A 20,290-nucleotide genomic window follows, 5' to 3' on the forward strand; every position below is an offset into this window, starting at 1 on the left:
TGCAGATTGGCAAAATCTATGAAATGAGAATGATGATGGACTTCAATGGCAACAACAGAGGCTATGCCTTTGTGACCTTCTCCAATAAACAGGAGGCGAAGAACGCAATAAAGACCCTCAATAATTATGAAATTAGGTAAGCCTGGCAAACACCTTCACATCAGCTTTAAACCACAGACAGCTGTTGTGGTGTGTAGGGTATATTTTTCCTCACAGCCCCAGAGCAAGGTTTATTACCTGAGCTTTGAGAGGAGATCTACCCTTGTCTCCCTGTAGAGTTGCTGCTTTCTGCCCTGGTACAAAGGACTCTTCAGAGTCGACACCTTTTGCAGGGAATTTCTTACAAAACAACAACAACAGAAACATCCATCAGGACATTGGGAAAAAAATATTTTGCTTTGGATCAAATTAACTTTCCCCCAGGCATTGCTGTTTGTTTCACGTTCCCCTCCGGGCTGTTTGTTGTTGATTTATTCCTATTCACAGCCTCTCTTGTGACAGATACTGTGGATATGTTCTGGAAGACAGAGCAATTGCAAAAAATGCTGAAATAGGATGGAAACCAATTGGCAGAACAGTGACATTTCCTAATAGATAGGAACAGAAAAAGCCCTCATGTTTGTGACTAAAAATTGGGAACAAAACACCCAGAAATCAACAACATATGGGCCCATCAATATGTTTTGTTTTGATTTCAACCACACTTACTGTTTTTTTCCAGTTCAAAGTGGGATGAGTAGATGACTCTGCTTAAAAGCCTTTTGAGATAAACCATTCTGGCAACTTTATGGCTTTCATTTTTGTTTTTAATAAAAAAAGATGGGTTGTGAACTGCTTTACTAGCAACCCTAAGGATGAGCAGATCACAAGGCACAGAGAGGGCTTGGAAATGTGATTTGTATCAGAGGCTGGAAGGTCTTAGGGATCAGGCTTCATCCACCTCCACCTCTTCCACTTCCTTCCCTTGTTCCAAAGACTCCTCTAAATAAGTTTTTGACTTCTCAAGACCTGTAAGAGATACTTTGACCACGAAGAGATGAACAAAGTGCGTGTAAGAAAGTTTTTACTTCGGGATCTGCACAACAGTTGCCATCAGTGAGTCCCCAAATGGTGTCTCTCTGTGACAAGGGATTTTCTTTCCCCAAAACCTCAGTTGTGAGGCCCAGTCATGAGTGGGAAGCCACAAGTCACTGATGGATGCAATAGATCTTGGCTCATACTGGGTGGCAACACAAGGGTCGGTGCTGTGACCCCTGGGTGTGGGCACAGCTGCTGTTTTTGCAAAGAGCAAAAGGGAGAATCCCGGGAAGCAAAAGCAAAATCTGGCTTTGGTTTCTCCCTGCCCTCAAATCCTTCATTTCAACCGTGCTGCCTGACTCTGATGTCAGATTTAGCAGAGTGGCAGCCTCTGAGCAAGACCACTCGAGTATCCGAAACAACACCCGGCTCAGGAGCAGGAGGCCTCGTGTTTTGGGACAAGAGAGAGGGTTTGTTTGAACCTTCCCCTCTCTCTGCCCCCCACAAACCAGCGGTGTCGTTTGTGCTCAGGAACGGGCGGCTCCTGGGGGTCTGTGCCAGCGTGGACAACTGCCGCCTCTTCGTGGGGGGGATCCCCAAGACCAAGAAGAGGGAGGAGATTCTGGCGGAGATGAAGAAGGTGACGGACGGCGTGGTGGACGTCATCGTGTACCCCAGCGCCGCCGACAAGACCAAGAACAGGGGCTTTGCCTTCGTGGAGTACGAAAGCCACCGGGCAGCAGCCATGGCCAGGAGGAAACTGCTCCCAGGTCAGCACAGAGGGAAGGGTTTGGCTCAGGGGGGCACCTCGTGCCGTGCAGGGTGGGAGATTCACCGCAGCTCCCCGGGGAGCACCACGCTGATTATCCATGCTGGGCACTCAGGAGCTGGAGTTTGTTAAAACACAGCTGGGTGGATTTTGGCTGCGTGTATCCAGACAGCTCTGCTGGAGGGTGTGTTTTAACCTGTGGTTATATTTGGGTTATACATAAAATACAGCCTCTGTCATGGCCTCTCTGAGGGAATCACTCAGGAAAGCATCCGAGAATGGATTCAGTCTTGAGAAAGTACTGAGAGTGCTCTGGAAAACAGATTAGTTTCCATGTGGGAAGAAAACTTTGAATGAGGAATTGCTTTAAACAATGTTGAGAATAAGTCTATGAAATTTAGTGCTGGGGGACAGACAAAGGCCACTGTGAAGCAGAGAGGGGTTTAGCAGGTGTAAGATGAAGAAGTCACTTAACATTCAGTGCATTTGCAGGAATTTCACCACTTTCCTCTTGCTTTCTTATGTTCAACAGCTTCTGCACCGCTTTGTTGAACCCAGCTCACTTGCTGGGGAAAGCATCCAAAAAACCTTCTGGTTTGAGACTTGTTCATAACCCACTGAATCCTCTTGGATATTGTGGGATATCTCACACTATTCTTCCTTTTATTCTGTGTTTTTTGCGTCGCTTCAGCAGAACTCCCTGGCTGTGGGAGCACATTCAGCTGGTCTGTGCTTCAGCACCACTCTTCCATGGTTTCTCCATGGAGAAGGAAGGCAGGAGCAGGCAAAGCCACAGCTGCCAACCAGCCTTGAGGGAACAGAGCACTTGAAATCCTGAGCAAAGGCAGCGAGACAGATGGAAGGGGCACACGTGAACAGACATGTGCAATTTCCAATTTGGGGACATCTCAGCAAACAGCTTTTGGGAATTTCAAAGGCCTGAGCAGGAGCCAGACATCTTCTGATGTTTCAAACATACGGCAGGAACTGCCAAAAAGTTCCAGGCCAGAGCTGAATGTGTGTCCAGCGGATGCATTGGATGGATGAGAGGTGGAATATCCGTATCAAGACCCTTCCTTTAGTCTGAACCTCGCTGCTCTTTGGGGGAGCTCTGTAGAAGAGACAGAGATGCTCAAAAATGGAGCTTAAAAAAAAATGAAAACCTTGTCCTGTCTCCTGGCTAGGACAAGAGGGTGGAAGTTTAGCAAAAGGCTGGTGCAGGACCAAGCTCAGCTCCTTGCTGCAAATCAGCCGGGTCGTTATTCCCGCTGTTGAGCTGGAAATAGCAGCTCAGAAAGGGGCACATAACCACGAGCACCCATCTCTCTGTTTCTGCTCACCAGTGGCTCAAATCAGACTGTGCAGTGCTGAAAGCTGAACATCAGCTCAGCCTCACTCCACAGACCCCGGCTCATTGGTGAGGGATTCAGAGGGAGCAGCATCTTTCCATTTAGTTTGATCATTTGCACTTCCAATACAGAAAAACGAGTCTCCAAATCCTACCCTCAGCCTCTGATTTTGTAGCTCCCACACCATCTTAGATGGATTATCCAAGCAGAGGTGCAGTGTAGGATACCTTTTTAGATCTGACAAGGAACGTTTTGCAGGATTTTCTTTTTCCCCTCTGTTGCAAATGATTGGTTTAGGCCACTTAAATAATCACCAGCAGAGTATCAACAAAAGCGGATTTAACATAAATTTGCAAAGGCACGACAAAGTTTTATGGCAATGTTGACTCTGTTACTTACTAAATAGATAAAACACACAAAGGAAAACCAGATTAAAGCAATCTAGAATGATTTATGTGGGAGGTAAAAGGGTAAGGAGGGAAACAGTAAGTGAGCGAACCCCCTTGCCAAACTCAGTCTGGACTGGATCAATGGTTTGGATCTAAATGGTTTATCAATTGTAAGAATACCTAATTCAACTCAACAACAGCACTTCTTAATGTATTGACTAATTTAACATGAATAAAACGGTTCAATTGAATTCTGCCTAAGTGCAACATAACCGTATATCCAACTTGACCATTAATTTAATTATAAAATCTAAAATGGCAACATTTGTAATACACATGCACGCAGAGATAAAGTGCAGACAAAGGTATGTACCCGTGGAAAATTCCCCTAGAATCCAGGGAAATGCTCGTGTCAGATGCCTTTGCATGTCCTCGGGGGGCGGAGGGTTGAGTTCAGCCCCTTGTTGCCACCTGGGGAAGGCGGGAGGTGAAGAAACTGTCGCTCCCCGAGCTCCCTGAGCCTTGCCCAGGGTGCTGCTCCTCACTGCCATTCCCACAGCTCTGGGACAAGTCCCTCTCGGTCACATATTAAACGTCACTAATTGCCCAAGCAGCTACTTAAGGGATTAGGTGGCTCAGTGCAGACGATTATGGACCTCAGTGCGATAAGGACAGACATCATCACCTTTAACCACCTCTTTGTTTGCTCTTTGTGTTCTCTGCCCCTCAGCAGCTCATCCACAGCTTAGAGAGCCCTGGGGCTCACCCTCCACACCTACACCCTGGTTTATGCCTCATTATTTTTTGTGTCCCTCCTTTCTTCTGCTGCAGCTTCACCCAGTGGGGCCCAAAGGAATTCAAACACACACAGAGACACCCCCTGCTTTTGCTGTTTCATTTCATCCAGCCAGGGCTTCAGGATCCCTTTTTGTGTTATCTAAGGAATGAAGTTTTTGAAGCCAAAAGGGATTCTTATACAGTTCCCTTTGAGGGAGCGCTCCAGGGAATGTGGAATTTAGTGAATGATGCCATATTTCCATTTCTTTCAATTCTGGACGCTGTATTTCTGCAGGCACCTGAACTATTGGTGGGAGCAGGCTCCGAGTGTGACCATCTGCTTTCGGAAATGAGTTAATGAAGCAGCAGTGCTTGGAGCTAGAAAGGCTTTTCTGGTTGTGTTTGGAGAATTTGGCCTGCTCTGCTGCTCACACTGCACACGAAACAGTGTCTGAGCAGAAGTGAGAGGAACCAGAGCCTGTCTGACACACTGACCATGCCAATCCCTTTAAAGGAAGGATCCAGCTCTGGGGACACCCCATCGCCGTGGACTGGGCAGAGCCAGAGGTGGAGGTGGATGAAGACACCATGTCATCAGTAAAAATCCTCTATGTGAGGAACCTCATGCTCTCCACCACTGAAGAGACCATAGAAAAGGAGTTCAACAGCATCAAACCAGGTAGGAGCCCCCTGATGCTGCAGCTCCTAAATAAATGCCGCTTCTGCAAGTGGAAATATTTCTCTGGTCATAAAATGCCAAAGGAGGAGATAAAAATAGCTGTTTCTCTGCTGTAAAATGTTCCTGTGTAATGCCACAAAAATGGTCATTAGGCTGAAGGCTCCCACCCAACTTGCACACCATGTCATCCCATTAAGGGCAGCTTATTTTCCAGCTAACGACACTGCTAACCTTTTTTGGGGGATTGGCAACTGGAAGAGATCCAAAATGCTGCATGGGGATGCCTGTGTCATAAAAATGATTTGGAATCATTTCAGTTCTTTCTTTAAAAAAAAAAAAAGAGAGAGAGCTGGTGAAGCAGCTGGGTGATTTCAGCATTCTTCTATGGCAAGGAATGATAAAAATAGCGTGATTTAATACAAATCCTTTTTATCTAATCTATCTAAATTCTGAACTCTGTAATTTTCATACACCCCTCCCCCCCCCATTCTCCTGTAAATTTGTGAATAATCAGCATTTATCCTTTAACAGAATATTCCTTCGTGATGTATATTACGTGCACTTAGGGTGAGGCTTTTTCAAAAAGCAAGTAGATTTGCTGGGGATAAAAATCCTGCTGCCTTTCAAAGGAGATTTTACTTCTGAGCAGCTCCAGCTTTAGGAAATTCCACCCAAAACCAACAAAGCAAAAATAACCCATTTCTGCAGCTCTCCAAGCCACACAGCCCATTAGGCATTAGGAACTTTTGCTTGGCAATGTGAATCTCCTTTCATCTCGTTCCTATTAACTTCCTTCTATTAATTTTTTAAAATACGCTACAGAGCTTCATTTTTCCTTCACTAACATTTCATGTCTGCTCTATACATGCCTTTTATTGTACTAGGCTGCAATGCAAAGCTCCTTGGGAGGTTTTCTTGTGTCCTTCCAACATTTCTGCCTGATACTTTTAGCCACCACCAAGCTCTTGGAGACCCCATTTTACCCCTGAGTTAAATTTACGTCATCACCCTCTCTTAACCGTTTCCCTCTTTTATTTACCCAGTTTTGCTGCTGAGCACTGAACAGCTCGCACTCCCCAGAAACACATTTATGCCCCTTTGACACTTTGGTAACAGTCATCTGCTCTGCTCCTGAGGCAAGTTTGCCAGTACAACAACACAAATTCTGTATCATCTTTAATTTTCACTTCATCATTTCAGTGCTCGTGTTGGAATTTTTTTTTAATTATTATTTTTTTTCAATGGACAGCTTTAATTTTGGTGGATAAAGCAGGTACATTAGATCAGCAAAATTTCAGCTTTGGGGAGAGCAAATGCAGTTTTAGTGGGATCAAAAAAGGCAGCAAGGGTGTGAAATGATTCCCTCCCCTGCTTTGGTTCTCTGCCTCGTTCACTGAGCCACATTTCAGCACCACTTACCTGAAGTTACATTTGATCTAGGGCATTAAGAAGCTGCTTTGACATTACCAAGTCACCCAATAAAAGATGATCCAAAGGAGTTATGATCCAGAGGTCCCCATGACAGAGCAATTCCCACATCTATGGCTCCACAGACACTGCATCTTAAACTGTGGTTTACTGCAAGTATCACCCCTTAAATCTGTCCCAAATTGAGTGCTTGGTGACTTCTATAGAGAGACACATCTCATCGAAGAGCCCTGCCCTTGCTCCCTGGGGATTCTGGCAAAATTCCTCATCCCTGCTGAAGTTTCCAGCAGGCAGCTCGTGCTCTCCCGGTGTTCTGAAGGGGGCAGTACTCCCCCTCTGACATTCCGTGGATGTTCTCTCCAAGGGGAGGTATCACAACTGCTCTGCCCCAGCTGAGGCAGAAGCAGGGAAGAGCAAACTTTTAGGCTCAGGAGAGGATCTGTGTCATGGAACACTCCCAGGGAGGCAGAAGGGGGATCTGTGTCATGGAACACTCCCAGGGAGGCAGAAGGGGGATTTTCAAAACACAGCGAGTTCATTAAAGCCTCGACTTGTAAACAAGGCACCAGCATGTAACTCCCATAGCTTCAGGCTTGGAAAAATCACCTTCTGTCCCAGAAGGACACAAAGTGCTGCTTACCATTCCAGTGCTGCTCAGGTTATGGGCTGGGACAGCTCCATTTATCCCACTGCAGCTCCTAATGGCTCCCCCTGAACACCAGAGAAATTTATTTCCTCCTGCATTTATCTAGGCAAGTGTTTTTGTGGCAGTGTGACATTTCCCTGTGCCCCTGTTCGGCTTTAAAAGGTAAGAACCCAAGGGGAGAGTTGTTGAGCATCCCTGAGCCGAGTTTCCAAAGGGTATGTTTGGGGGTGGTATTTTGGAGGCTGGGCTGGCTGATGATGTGCTCCCCAAGCTGCAGGAGCAGGGAAGATGAACAGTTAAAGAGAGGGCAGATGTCTAAAGGTTGTGGCCACGGGGAAGAGGACTGGTGGGGTTATTTTGGAGACAAACCTCTCAGTGCTGAGCACCTTGTTACCAACAAGTTCCCAGCAGAGGAGCAGCTGACAAGTGAAAGGGAAAGCTCTAGAGGGAGGACACAGAAAAGAAGAACAAGAAGCCATTTACATTTGAATTATTTTGGGTGATCACACAGGTGTAAGAAGGACTCAGGCTGGAGGCACCAGGGTGGGGGGTCTCCAGCCCAAGCTCGCTCCCAGAAGGGCCAACACCTCAGCTGGAGAGGCTGACTGGGCCATGTCCAGGCCATCTGGGGCATCCAGGAAATCCCCACTGACATGGGAAAGGCCGTTTCTTAGCAAGAGACCTGTTGTTCCTTCAGTCCCAGCCCGTCCCTGTGCTTGGGGCTGCTCTGTCCCAGGCAGGACTGGCTGTTCCTTCTTGCTGAACATCCTGAATTGATGAGTAAGAGAAAAGCCTCCTTGTTTTATGGCAGGAGCATCAGCTTCCCTGAAGCTGCCTCCAAGCACCATGCAGGAAGGAAACCATGGAGATGGGATCACATGGTGATGTTTCTTGTAGCTGGTGCAAGCCCTGCTCAGCCAGTTTAGTGGTCTGTCACAGAAGGGAGACACGGGACCAAAGGCAGTGCCCAACAGAGCACTTTGGACAGGAGAAAACCACTCCAGTTTAAAGGGAAACTGGTGTCTGCTCCCCAACCCTTCTAGGGTGTCTTGAAATACTATAACCATTCCATATTTACTTTCCTATGCCATATACCTCCCAAGAGGTATCCTCTTGTTCTTGTTCTTTTACCCTTTGCTTTCCCAGGGCTCATAACCTGACACAGGTGCTCTTTCAGACCTGTATTCTCCAATTAAACCCCATTTCCTACTAATATTCCAACGTTTTCTACAGGTGCGGTGGAGAGAGTAAAGAAAATTAGAGACTACGCCTTTGTGCACTTCAATAAGAGAGAACACGCTGTGGAAGCTATGAAAGCATTGAATGGGAAGGTAAATACTAATTCCTGGAGCTTGGGTACATTATATTACACACACTGAAACAAAGCCTCCTGCTTTATCAGCTACAAAAACCTCCTGGAGGTGTCATCCCTGTTTTCTCTTTGCAAGCTGCTTTTATACTCCTGAATCTGTTTTTCTGCGGCTCTGATGTACACAAACTATTCATTTTGGCTGTCTGTATTTGTGCTAAATGTTTCCCCAGCTCAGACTCTAGTTCACTGCTCAGAAAAAGGTGGGGTGGGGGGGAAGCAGAGGAGGCTGCAAGAAGAACTAGCAAAAGAGGGGGTTTGGTCTCCCTTGGCTCACACTCACATCCTTGTTCCACGTCTGCCAACAAAAACACTCGCAGGGCAGCATGTGAATGGCAAACTGGGACAGACAAGGTCAGCCCAGAACATCTGCTCCCAGTTCAGATGAGGGTTTGCAGGGGGGTTACTGGATTTGGTCCGTGTTGCACCGCCTGTAATTCCCGGCGCTGCAGTGCCAGGGCTGCTCCCAAGGAGGTGTTAACCCTGCTCCTATTCTTAGTGCTACTGCTGTTCCCTGTAGGAGCACATGGAATCTCGCTGGCTTACCAGCTCCTTGGCAGGGAAGTGAAGCCTTTGGAAGGCTGTGCAGATTCAGTTAAGGGGGCGGGGATGGGCGCTCTCAACACCTTAAGCCTTCACACCGAGCCGGCGCTGCCTTCTATCTGTGGGAGGGGGATCTGGGGGGCTTCTGGGGCTGGTTTCCTTCATTTTCTCATCCCATTAGCAAACCCCCTCCCTAGGCAGGATAATCCGTGTGCACTTTGGAGACTCACCCTCCCGCCGTGCTCTCTCCCCGCCGGGAAGGTGCTGGACGGGTCCCCCATCGAGGTGACTTTGGCCAAGCCGGTGGACAAGGACAGCTACGTGAGATACACGCGTGGCACGGGCGGCAGGGGCCCCGTGCTGCCAGGGGAGTACACCTACACCTTCGGGCACGTGTACGACCCCGCCGCCGCCTACCTGGGCGCCCCGGTGTTCTACGCGCCCCAGGCCTACGCCGCCATCCCCAACCTCCACTTCCCCGCCACCAAGGGGCTCAGCAACAGGAGCATCATCCGGCCCCCTTCCATCCGAGGTAACGCCTGCCACACAACACTCAGCTCCAGCAAAATAGCTCCTCCTCTGTGTGTGTCGTTGGACACCGCCCTGGCTCCTGGACCCCTTTCCCAAAGGGATGGAAAACGCGGGGTTTGGGCTCTGTCCTTCCCAGTTTTCCAGCGGGCCAAGCTGAAAGAAATCACCATTTTCCTGGAGTAAGCCTGAAAGAGCTTCCAGATTGCCCTCGGGCCAGTGTAAATAAACCACAAATCCTGGTTTTGCCCCAGCAGGGAAGATCAAAAAAAAGCAATTTTCCTTTCCCCCCTTCAGAGCCAGACCCCACAGCCAGCCACCAGCACAGCTCAGCGCTGTGTTTCCTCTTTGCTTTGAAGGTCACAGGGAAAGTTCTACCAGTCCTGGTGTTTTCTGACCCCAAGCCATGGAGCTTCCCAAGGAGGTCACCATGCCCCTAATACAGGGTAGGGAGCCAGCACTGAAATCAAGAAAGCCATTAATGATGTGCTCTGGGAGACGGAGCCCTGTTTTGGGGGGTCATCAACCTTATAATAACCAGGGTATTTCTGAAAACTACTGGGTCACTGCACCTGGGACCAAATCAAATCCCCCCACTCAGCTACCCCCAAATTAAATATTGGTGCACACATCATTTGGTAAGTGCAGAAGTAAGTTTGGGGCTAGCAAAAAATAAATAAATAAATAAATAAATAAATAAATAAATAACTGCTCATTTGATCCTCCTTCCAAAGATTATGCCTCGTGTCCCCAAGCCCACAGCCAAGTCCCACAGCAGGCTGGGACTCTCTGTGGCACCCCAACAGGGCTAACAAGGACTACCATGGCCAGTTTTTCTCCCTTCACAAGGAAGGGGACAGGGCAGCCAGGAACACCCCTTACACCTCATGTTTTTCCCGCACAGGTGAAAGCAGCTTCTATGAAGTTTGTGCTGGGAAAGGTCCAGATGTGATAACCCACCATCCCTCTCTCACCTTATGTTCTCCCCAGACCCCCAAGCAGGGTTCCCTGAGGAAAAATGGAAGTGTAATGGGGTGAAAACAAAAAGGGATTTTCATTTATATAAGGGTGAAATTGTAGAAACTCTGAATTCTTCCAGAAGGTGAAATTACGCTGGTGGGTAACAAAAGATACCAGCTGTCCCCTCTCCACATTTCAACTACAAATGTGGGTAGAAAGGCATCATGAAATCAAAACTGGCTAGAGAAGATGGGAAATGGGTCAGAAGGAAGCAGGTCTCCCCAAAAAAGCCTCCCCTACCCAAGCATAGGAGCCCAAAAAGAAAGGGTGTCGGTGTCGAGCCGGGGTTATCCCGCAGAGGGGCCTCCTGCCCGTCTTCTTCCCCCCCCCGCCCCCAGCAAGCAGGGCTAACTTTTCCATTTCAGCAAGGATCAGGGTCGTTTTTCCCGTGATTTGATTCAGTTTAATGCCTTCTTACATTCCTAGAAATTTACATGAATGTACCTGTAGGGGCTGCGGGAGTTAGAGGACTGGGAGGTCGCGGCTACCTGGCGTACACGGGCCTGGGCCGAGGATACCAGCTCAAAGAAAAGAGGGGAGAGGACAAACTCTACGACCTCCTGCCAGGGATGGAGCTCACGCCGATGAACCACGTCACACTAAAGCCCCAGGGGATCAAACTCGCTCCTCAGGTACCGAAAATAGCATCAATATCCCGGCCAACCCTCGTCTTTGCCCAAAGTGCCTCGGGAAAACAGGCCCCTGATGGGATCTGCGCTGGGGACTGCTAATTAAACCCCTTCTTGCACCTCCAAAAACATTAAAAAAAATTAATGATGTTGGTTGTGCCTTGTAATACCCACCCAGCTCGCTGTAGAACAGTGTCCACTTACAGACCCCTAGAATTGTCTGGGTTGGAGGAGACCTTTAAGATCACCATTGGCCATGGAGGAGAGCTGGCATAAACACCCATGGGGGCAAAGTGAAATCCAATTGTGGTTGTTCCTCCGTGAAAGCACCGAGGGTAAAGAAATTCCCACCCAAAAAGGGTTTGATACATGAGATGCACCCCCTGGGGCTTCACCGAGGGGTGAATGCACATGTAGGGAAAAATAATGTACATTTTCAAACTATTTATGGGGAAGGAGGTGTTGACCACAACCCAGCCCAGTGCAGAAGCTCTGGTACCTCCAGGAGGTTTTTGATTTGGTTGTGCCTGTGGGCCTGGGATCCAGGTGGATGGATGAGGGCTGAGGAGAAATCCAGAACAAATTCCCTGAGTCTCTGAAGGTCTGGCTCTTACAGTAACTCCTTTCCCCTTACCTTCTCCAAAGCAACCTGAGAAACCAACTTCACCCTGAATTTTGAAGCTCATCTTTGCTTATTGACACTGAATTAACACAGCATCCAGTTTACCACAGTCTGTGAAAACATCCTTTTTTCCTCCCAGAAAACTGGATAGTGGGATTTTTCCCCTCCTACAAAATTCCACAGTGCCCTTACCCTATTGTATGAGAACCACAGAACAGCCTGGATTGGAAGGGACCTTAAAGCTCATCTAGTCCCAACCCCTCTGCCACGGGACACCTTCCACTGGAGGTGTGAGATCACCTGAGTGGTTCTGCAGTGCCTCAGGGCGGCTGAAATTCCCCTTTTCCTCTTCCCATCCTTGCCAGCCCCCCACTGAGCGTGTTCCAGCACTGAGGACTTGCTCTGTGGGGCACATTTTTCCAGCAGCTGAGCTCCCTAATCCCCCCACTGGCTACTGTCTCACAACAGCAGGTCACAAACCCCTGCAGTTTGCTTTGTGGCAGCCTCATTAACGGGGCAAGCTCATTAATACCTGTCAGCACGGACAGGCTCTCCCATCCTCTGCTGAGACCATTCCAACACCCCCTTGGAATGGTTTGGTTCTCAGCTGGGATGCTCAGTGTTAGTATCTAGATCTGCCTTATTGAGGATTTAGAGGTTGATGTGACATTACAAACCCGCCACCCACACGAAGGTGCTGGGACAGCAGGGAACAAGTGTTGCCCCAGTCCAGAAATGTAATGAACTATTTATTCACACACCGGGTGCTGAACTTCAGCGGGGAGCTGTGATTGCAAAATTCAAAGCAGCAGCAACGTTTACATTTTACATTTTCATTTTAAATAAAATGAAGCGTAAGCTTTAAATAAGCAAGACTTTGGGGTGACTTAATTGTGGCCTTCCAGGACCTGAAGGGAGCCCACAACAGAGGTGGAGAGAGGCTATTTACAGGGGTCTGGAGTGACAGGACACAGGGAATGGTTTTCCACTGCCAGAGGGCAGGGATAGATGGGATATTGGGAAGGAATTGTTCCCTGGGAGGGTGGGGAGGCCCTGGCACGGGTTGCCCAGAGAAGCTGCGGCTGCCCCTGGATCCCTGGAAGTGTCCAAGGCCAGGTTGGATGGGGCTTGGAGCAACCATTCTGGGATTCTGTGGGTAAAAAACCTGAAATCCAAAGGCAAAGCAGGAGTGTTTCTGGACAGCAATTCCCAATTACCATGGAATCAGCTGTGCTGGGACTGAGGGCAACGTGGTTCAGCATTTCCCTTTCGAACTAAAAGCAGGAGTCGCCTGCTGAAGCCTGTGTAATAAATTGGATGGAAACACAACCTTTTTTCTTTTTAAAAAGAAGGCTATTTGGACTTCTCATGCTCTGTAACCCACTAAGCCAGGGGGTCAACAGAGCAGTGAAGATGAATGCAACTCAAGGGTTTTTTTGGTACTCTGAAGTAGGAGAGCAGATATGGAGTTTTTGAGGAGAATTCAAAGAAAACCACTCTGAAACCAGAATAAAGCAGCTAATCAGCAAAAGGACAAAGGCATCCAATTTAACAGGGAATAACTTCAGGAATTAAACTGGTTTTTGAAGTAGAAAACATTTAGATTAATCTTACACTTGAAGGGGGCTGTAGTAACCTGTCTGCCATTTATTTTATATGTTTTGTAAGCTTTGAGGAAGCTGCCACGACTCCCTGAAAACCCCTTGGAGGGAAGGAAGGCAGCTGCCCAGTGCAGGGGCTGGGTGAGAAGGCTTCTGTGCATCAATTAACCTGAGTAAAAACCCCTTTTCTTCTTCTAGATCTTAGAAGAAATCTGCCAGAAAAACAACTGGGGACAGCCTGTTTACCAGCTCCACTCTGCAATCGGCCAAGATCAAAGACAGCTCTTCCTGTACAAAATCACCATCCCCGCCCTTGCCAGCCAGAACCCCGCCATGTACGTAATTATTTGGGGTATTCTGAGGTTTAGGATTCATTTTTCAAATGGCATTTTATCTAAAATCTCTCCTCAAAGCACAATCACACGGGTCTCTATTCCTTTTTTTTTTTTTTAATGCATTATGTATTAGGGAGAAAAACATCCACAACCTAAACCAGACTGATGTCTGCCATGCTTGGTGCTCACTCTCTCTGGTGGTGCAAACACTACAAAAGGCCAGATATAATCAGGCAAAAGGGGGCTTTTTAAGACAAAAATAAAACATACCATAGCTCTTGTGGGGAAATGAAAGGAGCTTGAAGGAACATGCTGCTCTTTAGGCTCCAAATATGATTCTAAACATTTCTGACCTAAAACATTCTTTGCTGTGTATTATAAAAAAAAAAAAAAACCAAAACAAAACAAAAAAAACCCCACCCCCAACTGTGTATTTTAAAGAAAAAACACAGCAGGTTTTTTTGGTTTTGTTTTTGACTGAGAAAAGCACAACAAACTCTGAGAGGACGTTGTGTCCAAAAGGAGAGCCAGGGCCAGTAACCCCAGCAGGGAAACGAGCCCACTACGAGGAGAATGCTCCCGTTAGTGCAGCAGCAGCAGCACAGGCAAATAAAGCTCCTGTTTGCTGTGTGGGATGATGGCAGCCACAGGCAGACCAAACCATCTCGCAGGAAAGCCCCCGGGAACACAAACCCAGCTAACACGTTGCTGTGCTCGCAGACATCCCTTCACGCCGCCCAAGCTCAGCGCCTACGTCGACGAGGCCAAAACCTACGCGGCAGAGTACACCCTGCAGAGCCTGGGGATCCCCGTGGAGGGGGCAGAGGTGCCTCCCACAGCACCAGCTTTTCCAGGTACGGGAAGGTCTGTACAGCAAAAGTCTCCTGGAATGTTATTTTTCTGGCTGCTTCCTTGCGGAGAGCGAACCTGGCTTAGCTGTGCTCCCCCACGTGACTTGACTCGTGTTACTTGTGTGTGTGGCAGTTTTATCATAGAAACTGCCAGAGTGGTTTGGCTCGGAAGGCACCTAAAAGATCCTCTTGTTCTACCCCCTGCCATGGGCAGGGACACCTCCCACTAGCCCAGGTTGCTCCAAGCCCCGTCCAACCTGGCCTTGGACACTTCCAGGGATCCAGGGGCAGCCGCAGCTTCTCTGGGTAACCTGTGCCAGTTTATTGCCTATAAAGCAATTTATCTCTAAACCAGGACTACCCAAATTACAGGGTACAAACCACAGAGTAGCTCAGGGTGGGGGGGTCTCTGCTCCAACCCTGCCACAGATGCAGGATGTTGTGTGGGGCTGTGTCCCTGAGAGCTGGGGCAGTGTCCAAGGATGGGGAACCCCACTACCCAGGGGCCCATCCCAGCTACATACCTCCTCTCCACTCCTTCCAGTTTGGGAATGCCTTCCTTCAGCTGGGAATCCCAGGTAAGGTGCAGGATCCAAAACGGGAGTGCCACATCTGGGATGAGTCCCCTCCCTGACCTGCTGGCTGGTGCCACCCAGGATGGAGTAGATCTTCCTCACTGCAAAGACACACAGTTGTTTGATTCATGGCCCATCCATCTCCCCCCCAGTACCCCCAGCTCCCTTTGAACCAACACTTAGGATTTCACCCACCAATTAAATGACACAGCCGTGAAAGTTTGGATCTGATCCCAGCTCTCACACCCCCACTGGAAGGGGTTTTTTTTCCCCAGTTTGGGAATTCATACTCAATAGCTCTTGCAGTTGCTTAAAGCAGCTTGGGAAGCCATGGAAAACCCAGGAATCCGGCTCACAGGCATTACATTTACCGTGCTCTCCAGCACAATGGTTATTCTGATGCAGTGGCAGCAGCACACGCCAAACTGCACATGAGGAATGCATTAGTCAGTACTACTGAGTTGTTTGGAGTGTCTCAAGGATGGATTTTAAAAAAAAAAAATAAAAATCTATCCGGCTTCCTGCCACAGGAGTCCGCAAAAGCCACAGAAAAATCAATTTGTCTGGGTTTGTGCAGGGCTTCCGCAGCGTGGAAACCAAATGGGCTCTTTATTGAATCCAGTCCCCACTTACTGCCTCATTAGAATCTCTCCTTTTCTTTCACCCACCATTATTTATTTGTCTTGGAAACACAACAAATTGACAAGCATTGAAGTTTCTGCTTGCAACACACGCACTGGTCCTTGGTCAGGGCTTGCTGAAGGCCAGCTCAGCTCAGGCCATGCCGGGGTAGCAGCTCATTCCTCTTGTGATGGTGGTAGATATGCCTTAAAACACTCAACCTCTAGTTAAAACATTGCACCTCGCTTTGCTCATGCAGAGAAAACACTCTGAATAGCCACGTCACTCAAATTAAGGTGAATTTCTCATGTTTTCCCCCAAAATAATGCTTCTGATGAGGCAACGTGTGCTCGGCGTTGCCCAATATCTCCGTTCCCCCCCAGCAGGAGGAGCTCAGCTCCCACTGACCTTGAGTTGATCCCATTGCCCAGCTGGTCAGACAGAGATTTTGGAGCCAGCAGATCCAATGGATAGCCCACCCCAGCTGCTCTTCCCAAATTTAGGCTTTGTCTTAACTCCTGATTCTTTCACGACAAATTAGCGTGCTCTGGTCGACAAGCTGCCCTCGGGGAACCCAGCCCCAAACCATGTTTGTTTTTTCCCACTGATTCACTCCAACTCAGCAAAGCAAACATCTTCCCATGGAAAACTTTGAAGTGTTGAAACCACATTTTCCATTAGAAACTGGTGGGAATAAAAAAAACCCAGTCTGCTAAATATTTCCTCCTCCATGCTGCACAGAGGGAGTTTCCCTCCTCTCTGACCTGACTGTCCTGAATTCCACGTGGTTTGACTGTGAAGGGTATCAGAGCCATCATTTCTTTATGAAATTTGCCCAAATTTCCCTGATATTATGTCATTTTCTTGCCCTTCTCATGCCATGCATGGGTACAGAGCACCATTAACACCCTCTTAGCTCAGAAATAATCAAAGCCTACGGAAAAAATATTTCACGGAGAGAGGTGTTTTTCAAGCACCGTCTTTAACAAACTGTAGGTGAGGAAGTGCATTAATTTCCCAGCTTTTTTTCTCAGCTCCCTTTGAAAAAACATGCCAGCAATGACCTATTTAATTTAACTAGATCATTCCCATTAAGAAGCTCATTGCTCCCTAGGCCATCCCCGTCCCCGGGGGATCAAAACCTTCCAGGTGACGGTGAGCTTGGAGTGGATTTTCATTAATCTGCAGTTTTTTCCTTCCCTTTTCCCTGCAGGATACACCATTGCTAATGCAGCTGCCACTGTCACAGCCACTCAGCTCAAACAAGCAGTGACTGTGGGACAAGATTTAGCAACTTATGCGGCGTACGAAGCCTATCCCGCCTTCGCGGTCGCCGCACGCAGCGATGGCTACGGAGCATTTTAGTCCTGGCTTTAATCAAGGCCCCTTAAATCAAGCACAGGCAGAAAGGAAAAAAAAAAATATCCTAGTCTGGTAATTTTTACATCCTCTCGATTTTAAACTCGTCTGTTGCCTGAGGTTCATCTTAGTCGGAGTTTCAGTCCTGGAGTTCTTCGGGTTCGTAACGGGATATTGGGGGGGGGGGGGGGGAAGGGAGAAGTTAAAGGGAAAAAAATCACTCAAAATGAGATTTTCACAGTAGAAAGCAAAAGCTCAGCCCAGAAAATGAGCAGGTCTCAGGTGTGTATATATATATATATATATTATATATATATATATATATATATGTACAGCCCATTGTGTGTGTGTTTACAAGCAACAACCTGTGCTGAATACAGTTGGTCCCGTGGATGTTGTGACAAGGGACAGGGGAAGGAAGGGGTGTCCGCAGCAAAACCCTCCATGCATCAGGAATTCTCCTACATTCACCCAAAAATTCCTCCTCCAGCCTTGATTCTTTTGCCACATGGATTTGCCTCTCGCTGCCACCAGCACTGTGAAGATGTGTTCAGGCACCTCAGGTGTCTTGGAAATTCTCTCTGGCACAGCCAAGGCAAAAAGTCATTTGTAATAAACATTTCTGCCCAGCCAAACAGGCTGGTTGCCATGCTGATTCGATTTTTAGAGCAGGAGGCAAGCACTCAGCAGAGCTTTCCCTCTTGCTTTACTCCTTCCCAACCACGCCCACAAATCAGCAAATAACGGTGTATTTTTGTCCTCTTCCCATCAAATGGGAACATTCACTGAAAGACAGGAAAACTTTCAGGACTATTAAGGCTGAGGACCAGAAAAGTGCTATTCATTAAGGCCAGTTCTCTACTTAATTAGAGCATTAGAGCTCACAGCCATGGCCCAGTAACAACAGGCACCTCTACAGGAACAAAATGATATCCAAGGAACGTTTCCACAGTTTGGAAAGAGCCTTGCCTGGCTGTCAGTGCTGCTTTACACATCAAATCAAGGCTTCTGGCTGCTGTCATTCCACCAAAAATGAACTTACTGGAACAGCAGTAAAGGCACCTCTTGCTTTGGAGAACACCAGAGGCTGGTGTTGTGTTTAAACACTTTGGGGATGCTGAGAGCACCCCTTGCTTTACAGCAGGAGGGCATTATCCGTTTATTTTTGCCGTGGGATCGAGGCAGGAGTAGTGATGCTCTAGAGATATCCTATGCAGTAATGCACACTGTGAAAACTTAAATCTGCTCAAACTCTAGAGATATCCTATGCAGTAATGCACACTGTGAAAACTTAAATCTGCTCAAACCTTTTCTGAGGGGGGAGAGTTTACAGCTGGATTGATGGCACCCATCGAGTCCAGCAGATGTGGCCCCAAATTTCCCACGTGGTCTGGGTGATGGGATGTGGCACCAAACAAGCCATTCCAGGAGGAGTTTTTCCCGTACATCCCCAAAACTGTACGAGGCACAGAGGTCTGTGACAAGGTGTTGGCTGCTGGGAACGCAGCGTGTTCTACTCTCATGCTCCGGCTGACTCGGCTTCGCTCGGAATGGAACAAAACCACATAAGCTGTGAAGTTTGTGGTCCCGTTAGACCCCTTCTATTTATAAAGTACCTCGTTGGGGTGACCCTAAAGGTATTACAAGCCCTCTGTGGCTGCTGTTGGTCACACTTTAAATGACAAACCTGTTCACAGAGGGCTGAATAACCAAGAGTGTTATGGATCTCGTGGCTTTTTTTTCCCCTCTTCTGTCTATGTCTTTAAGTCGTGTTTGCCAACGAGTAACACGTCCCTGAGTGTGTCTCTCTCAAAGGCCACCGTTGGCAAGAAGTGTTTCTCACTTTGCCTGTTCAGTGACTTTAGTCTGCTTTTTCAGCTATTTATATGAGTTCAGAAAGATGTCAAAGGAAAGGGCAAGAAGCAGTATTAAAAAGTGTGCGCTTGAAGCACTTATTTTTGTACACCAGTACAATATTTGTATAGAGTTTTAACACTATGGAGTGTAGCAAAAAAAAAAAAATAATCACACTTTCCATTTACTGGAGGACAATCATGTATGTTTAAAGGGAATGAAGTGAAAATGGCATCTCAATCATCCATTACAAGCGAATTATAACTGGGATTAAATTCTGTGAAGCAGGTCTGTAATTTTAGAGTAATCTGAGGACATTCACTGGACTTTGAAATATCATTAAAACTTTGTAAGCCAACCCACGTGCCTCTGTTCCTTTAGAGCCCGAGTTCCAGCCCCTGTGTGGTCAATAAGGGCACACTCTGCTCCGTGGGGATCGATGGGAGGTCAGACAGGCAGGGTCACAAGCTGTTCAGCAGTGCCAGGGGTGTTTTCCACGTGCACCTTGGTGACACTCGTCGAGCTCACGCAGCAGAAAATCAGCAGTTTTACGCCTCTGCACTTTTAAGTAAAAAAATCAAGGGGTTGGCGTTTTTTCCCATCACCTCTCTGGTCAATATTTATTTCTCTGTCAGAGCTACAGGAATTGCTTTTGCTATAAATTGATTACAGGGGTAATTGTTCCTTGCCTGAGCCCAGCGGAGATTTCTTGGGGTGAGATCAGCAGGGAGGCAGCAACATGCAAAAATAAGGGGGTAGGTGGGCTGATACCTGGGTTAGGACTGTGAGGGACTGGCCCCACCCTGAGGAGAGCCTGTTGCCAGGTCACCAGTAGGTAAAATCAGCTACACCCTGGTCATTTTAGGATGAGAAGCTGCTCCTTGGAACACTATCATAGTTCAAAAGCTGAGAAACAGCAATTCCTGCTTCCACACCTGGTACAAAGGATTCTGGGTTTGCACCTTTCCAGAGAGATCCTGAGCCCAAGAAATGGGAGGAAGGTCTGGTACCTTGCTCCTGAGAGCACACAGCCCTCAGAAAAAGGCCTCCCTACCAAGCCAAAAGAGATTTTGCCAAAATAACTTGACATTGTTCTTACAGACTTACAAAGAGGTCAGCTGTACTCTGGGCTCCAGTGAGAACAGCAGCTCTGCCAGCTCCATTATTTTCCCTCATTAGCTTTTCCTGATGTCCTGCTTTCCTTTTCTTTGAAACCAGGGCAATGGCAGAGTTTGCTTTTGTGCTGTAATGTTTCCCCCCCTCAGGAGCTGAGAATCCCTCTTTGCTCAGCAGCAGCTGGATGATCACTTTTGGAGAGCCAGAATGATT

General features: G+C 47.7%; 1 protein-coding gene across 4 annotated transcripts in view; it reads left to right on the plus strand.

Annotated features, from left to right (window-relative positions):
- Positions 1-19,319, plus strand: part of A1CF (APOBEC1 complementation factor) — a 28,886-nt gene extending 9,567 nt beyond the window's left edge. For 2 of the 4 annotated variants that reach the window (XM_032695748.1, XM_032695752.1), the window contains 9 exons: positions 6-136; positions 1,549-1,787; positions 4,816-4,980; positions 8,288-8,385; positions 9,228-9,498; positions 10,941-11,146; positions 13,565-13,701; positions 14,422-14,555; positions 16,962-19,319. In XM_032695748.1, the coding sequence (XP_032551639.1) occupies positions 6-136; positions 1,549-1,787; positions 4,816-4,980; positions 8,288-8,385; positions 9,228-9,498; positions 10,941-11,146; positions 13,565-13,701; positions 14,422-14,555; positions 16,962-17,113 (1,533 nt within the window). In that variant the 3' untranslated portion in view covers positions 17,114-19,319. Of the gene's footprint in view, positions 1-5; positions 137-1,548; positions 1,788-4,815; positions 4,981-8,287; positions 8,386-9,227; positions 9,499-10,940; positions 11,147-13,564; positions 13,702-14,421; positions 14,566-16,961 lie in introns of all 4 variants that reach the window. The other 2 variants (XM_032695749.1, XM_032695750.1) reach the window with 2 other exon arrangements.
- Positions 19,320-20,290: the final 971 nt, after the last annotated feature.

Source organism: Chiroxiphia lanceolata, chromosome 8 (assembly GCF_009829145.1).
Source record: "Chiroxiphia lanceolata isolate bChiLan1 chromosome 8, bChiLan1.pri, whole genome shotgun sequence".
NCBI classification, from domain to species: domain Eukaryota; kingdom Metazoa; phylum Chordata; class Aves; order Passeriformes; family Pipridae; genus Chiroxiphia; species Chiroxiphia lanceolata.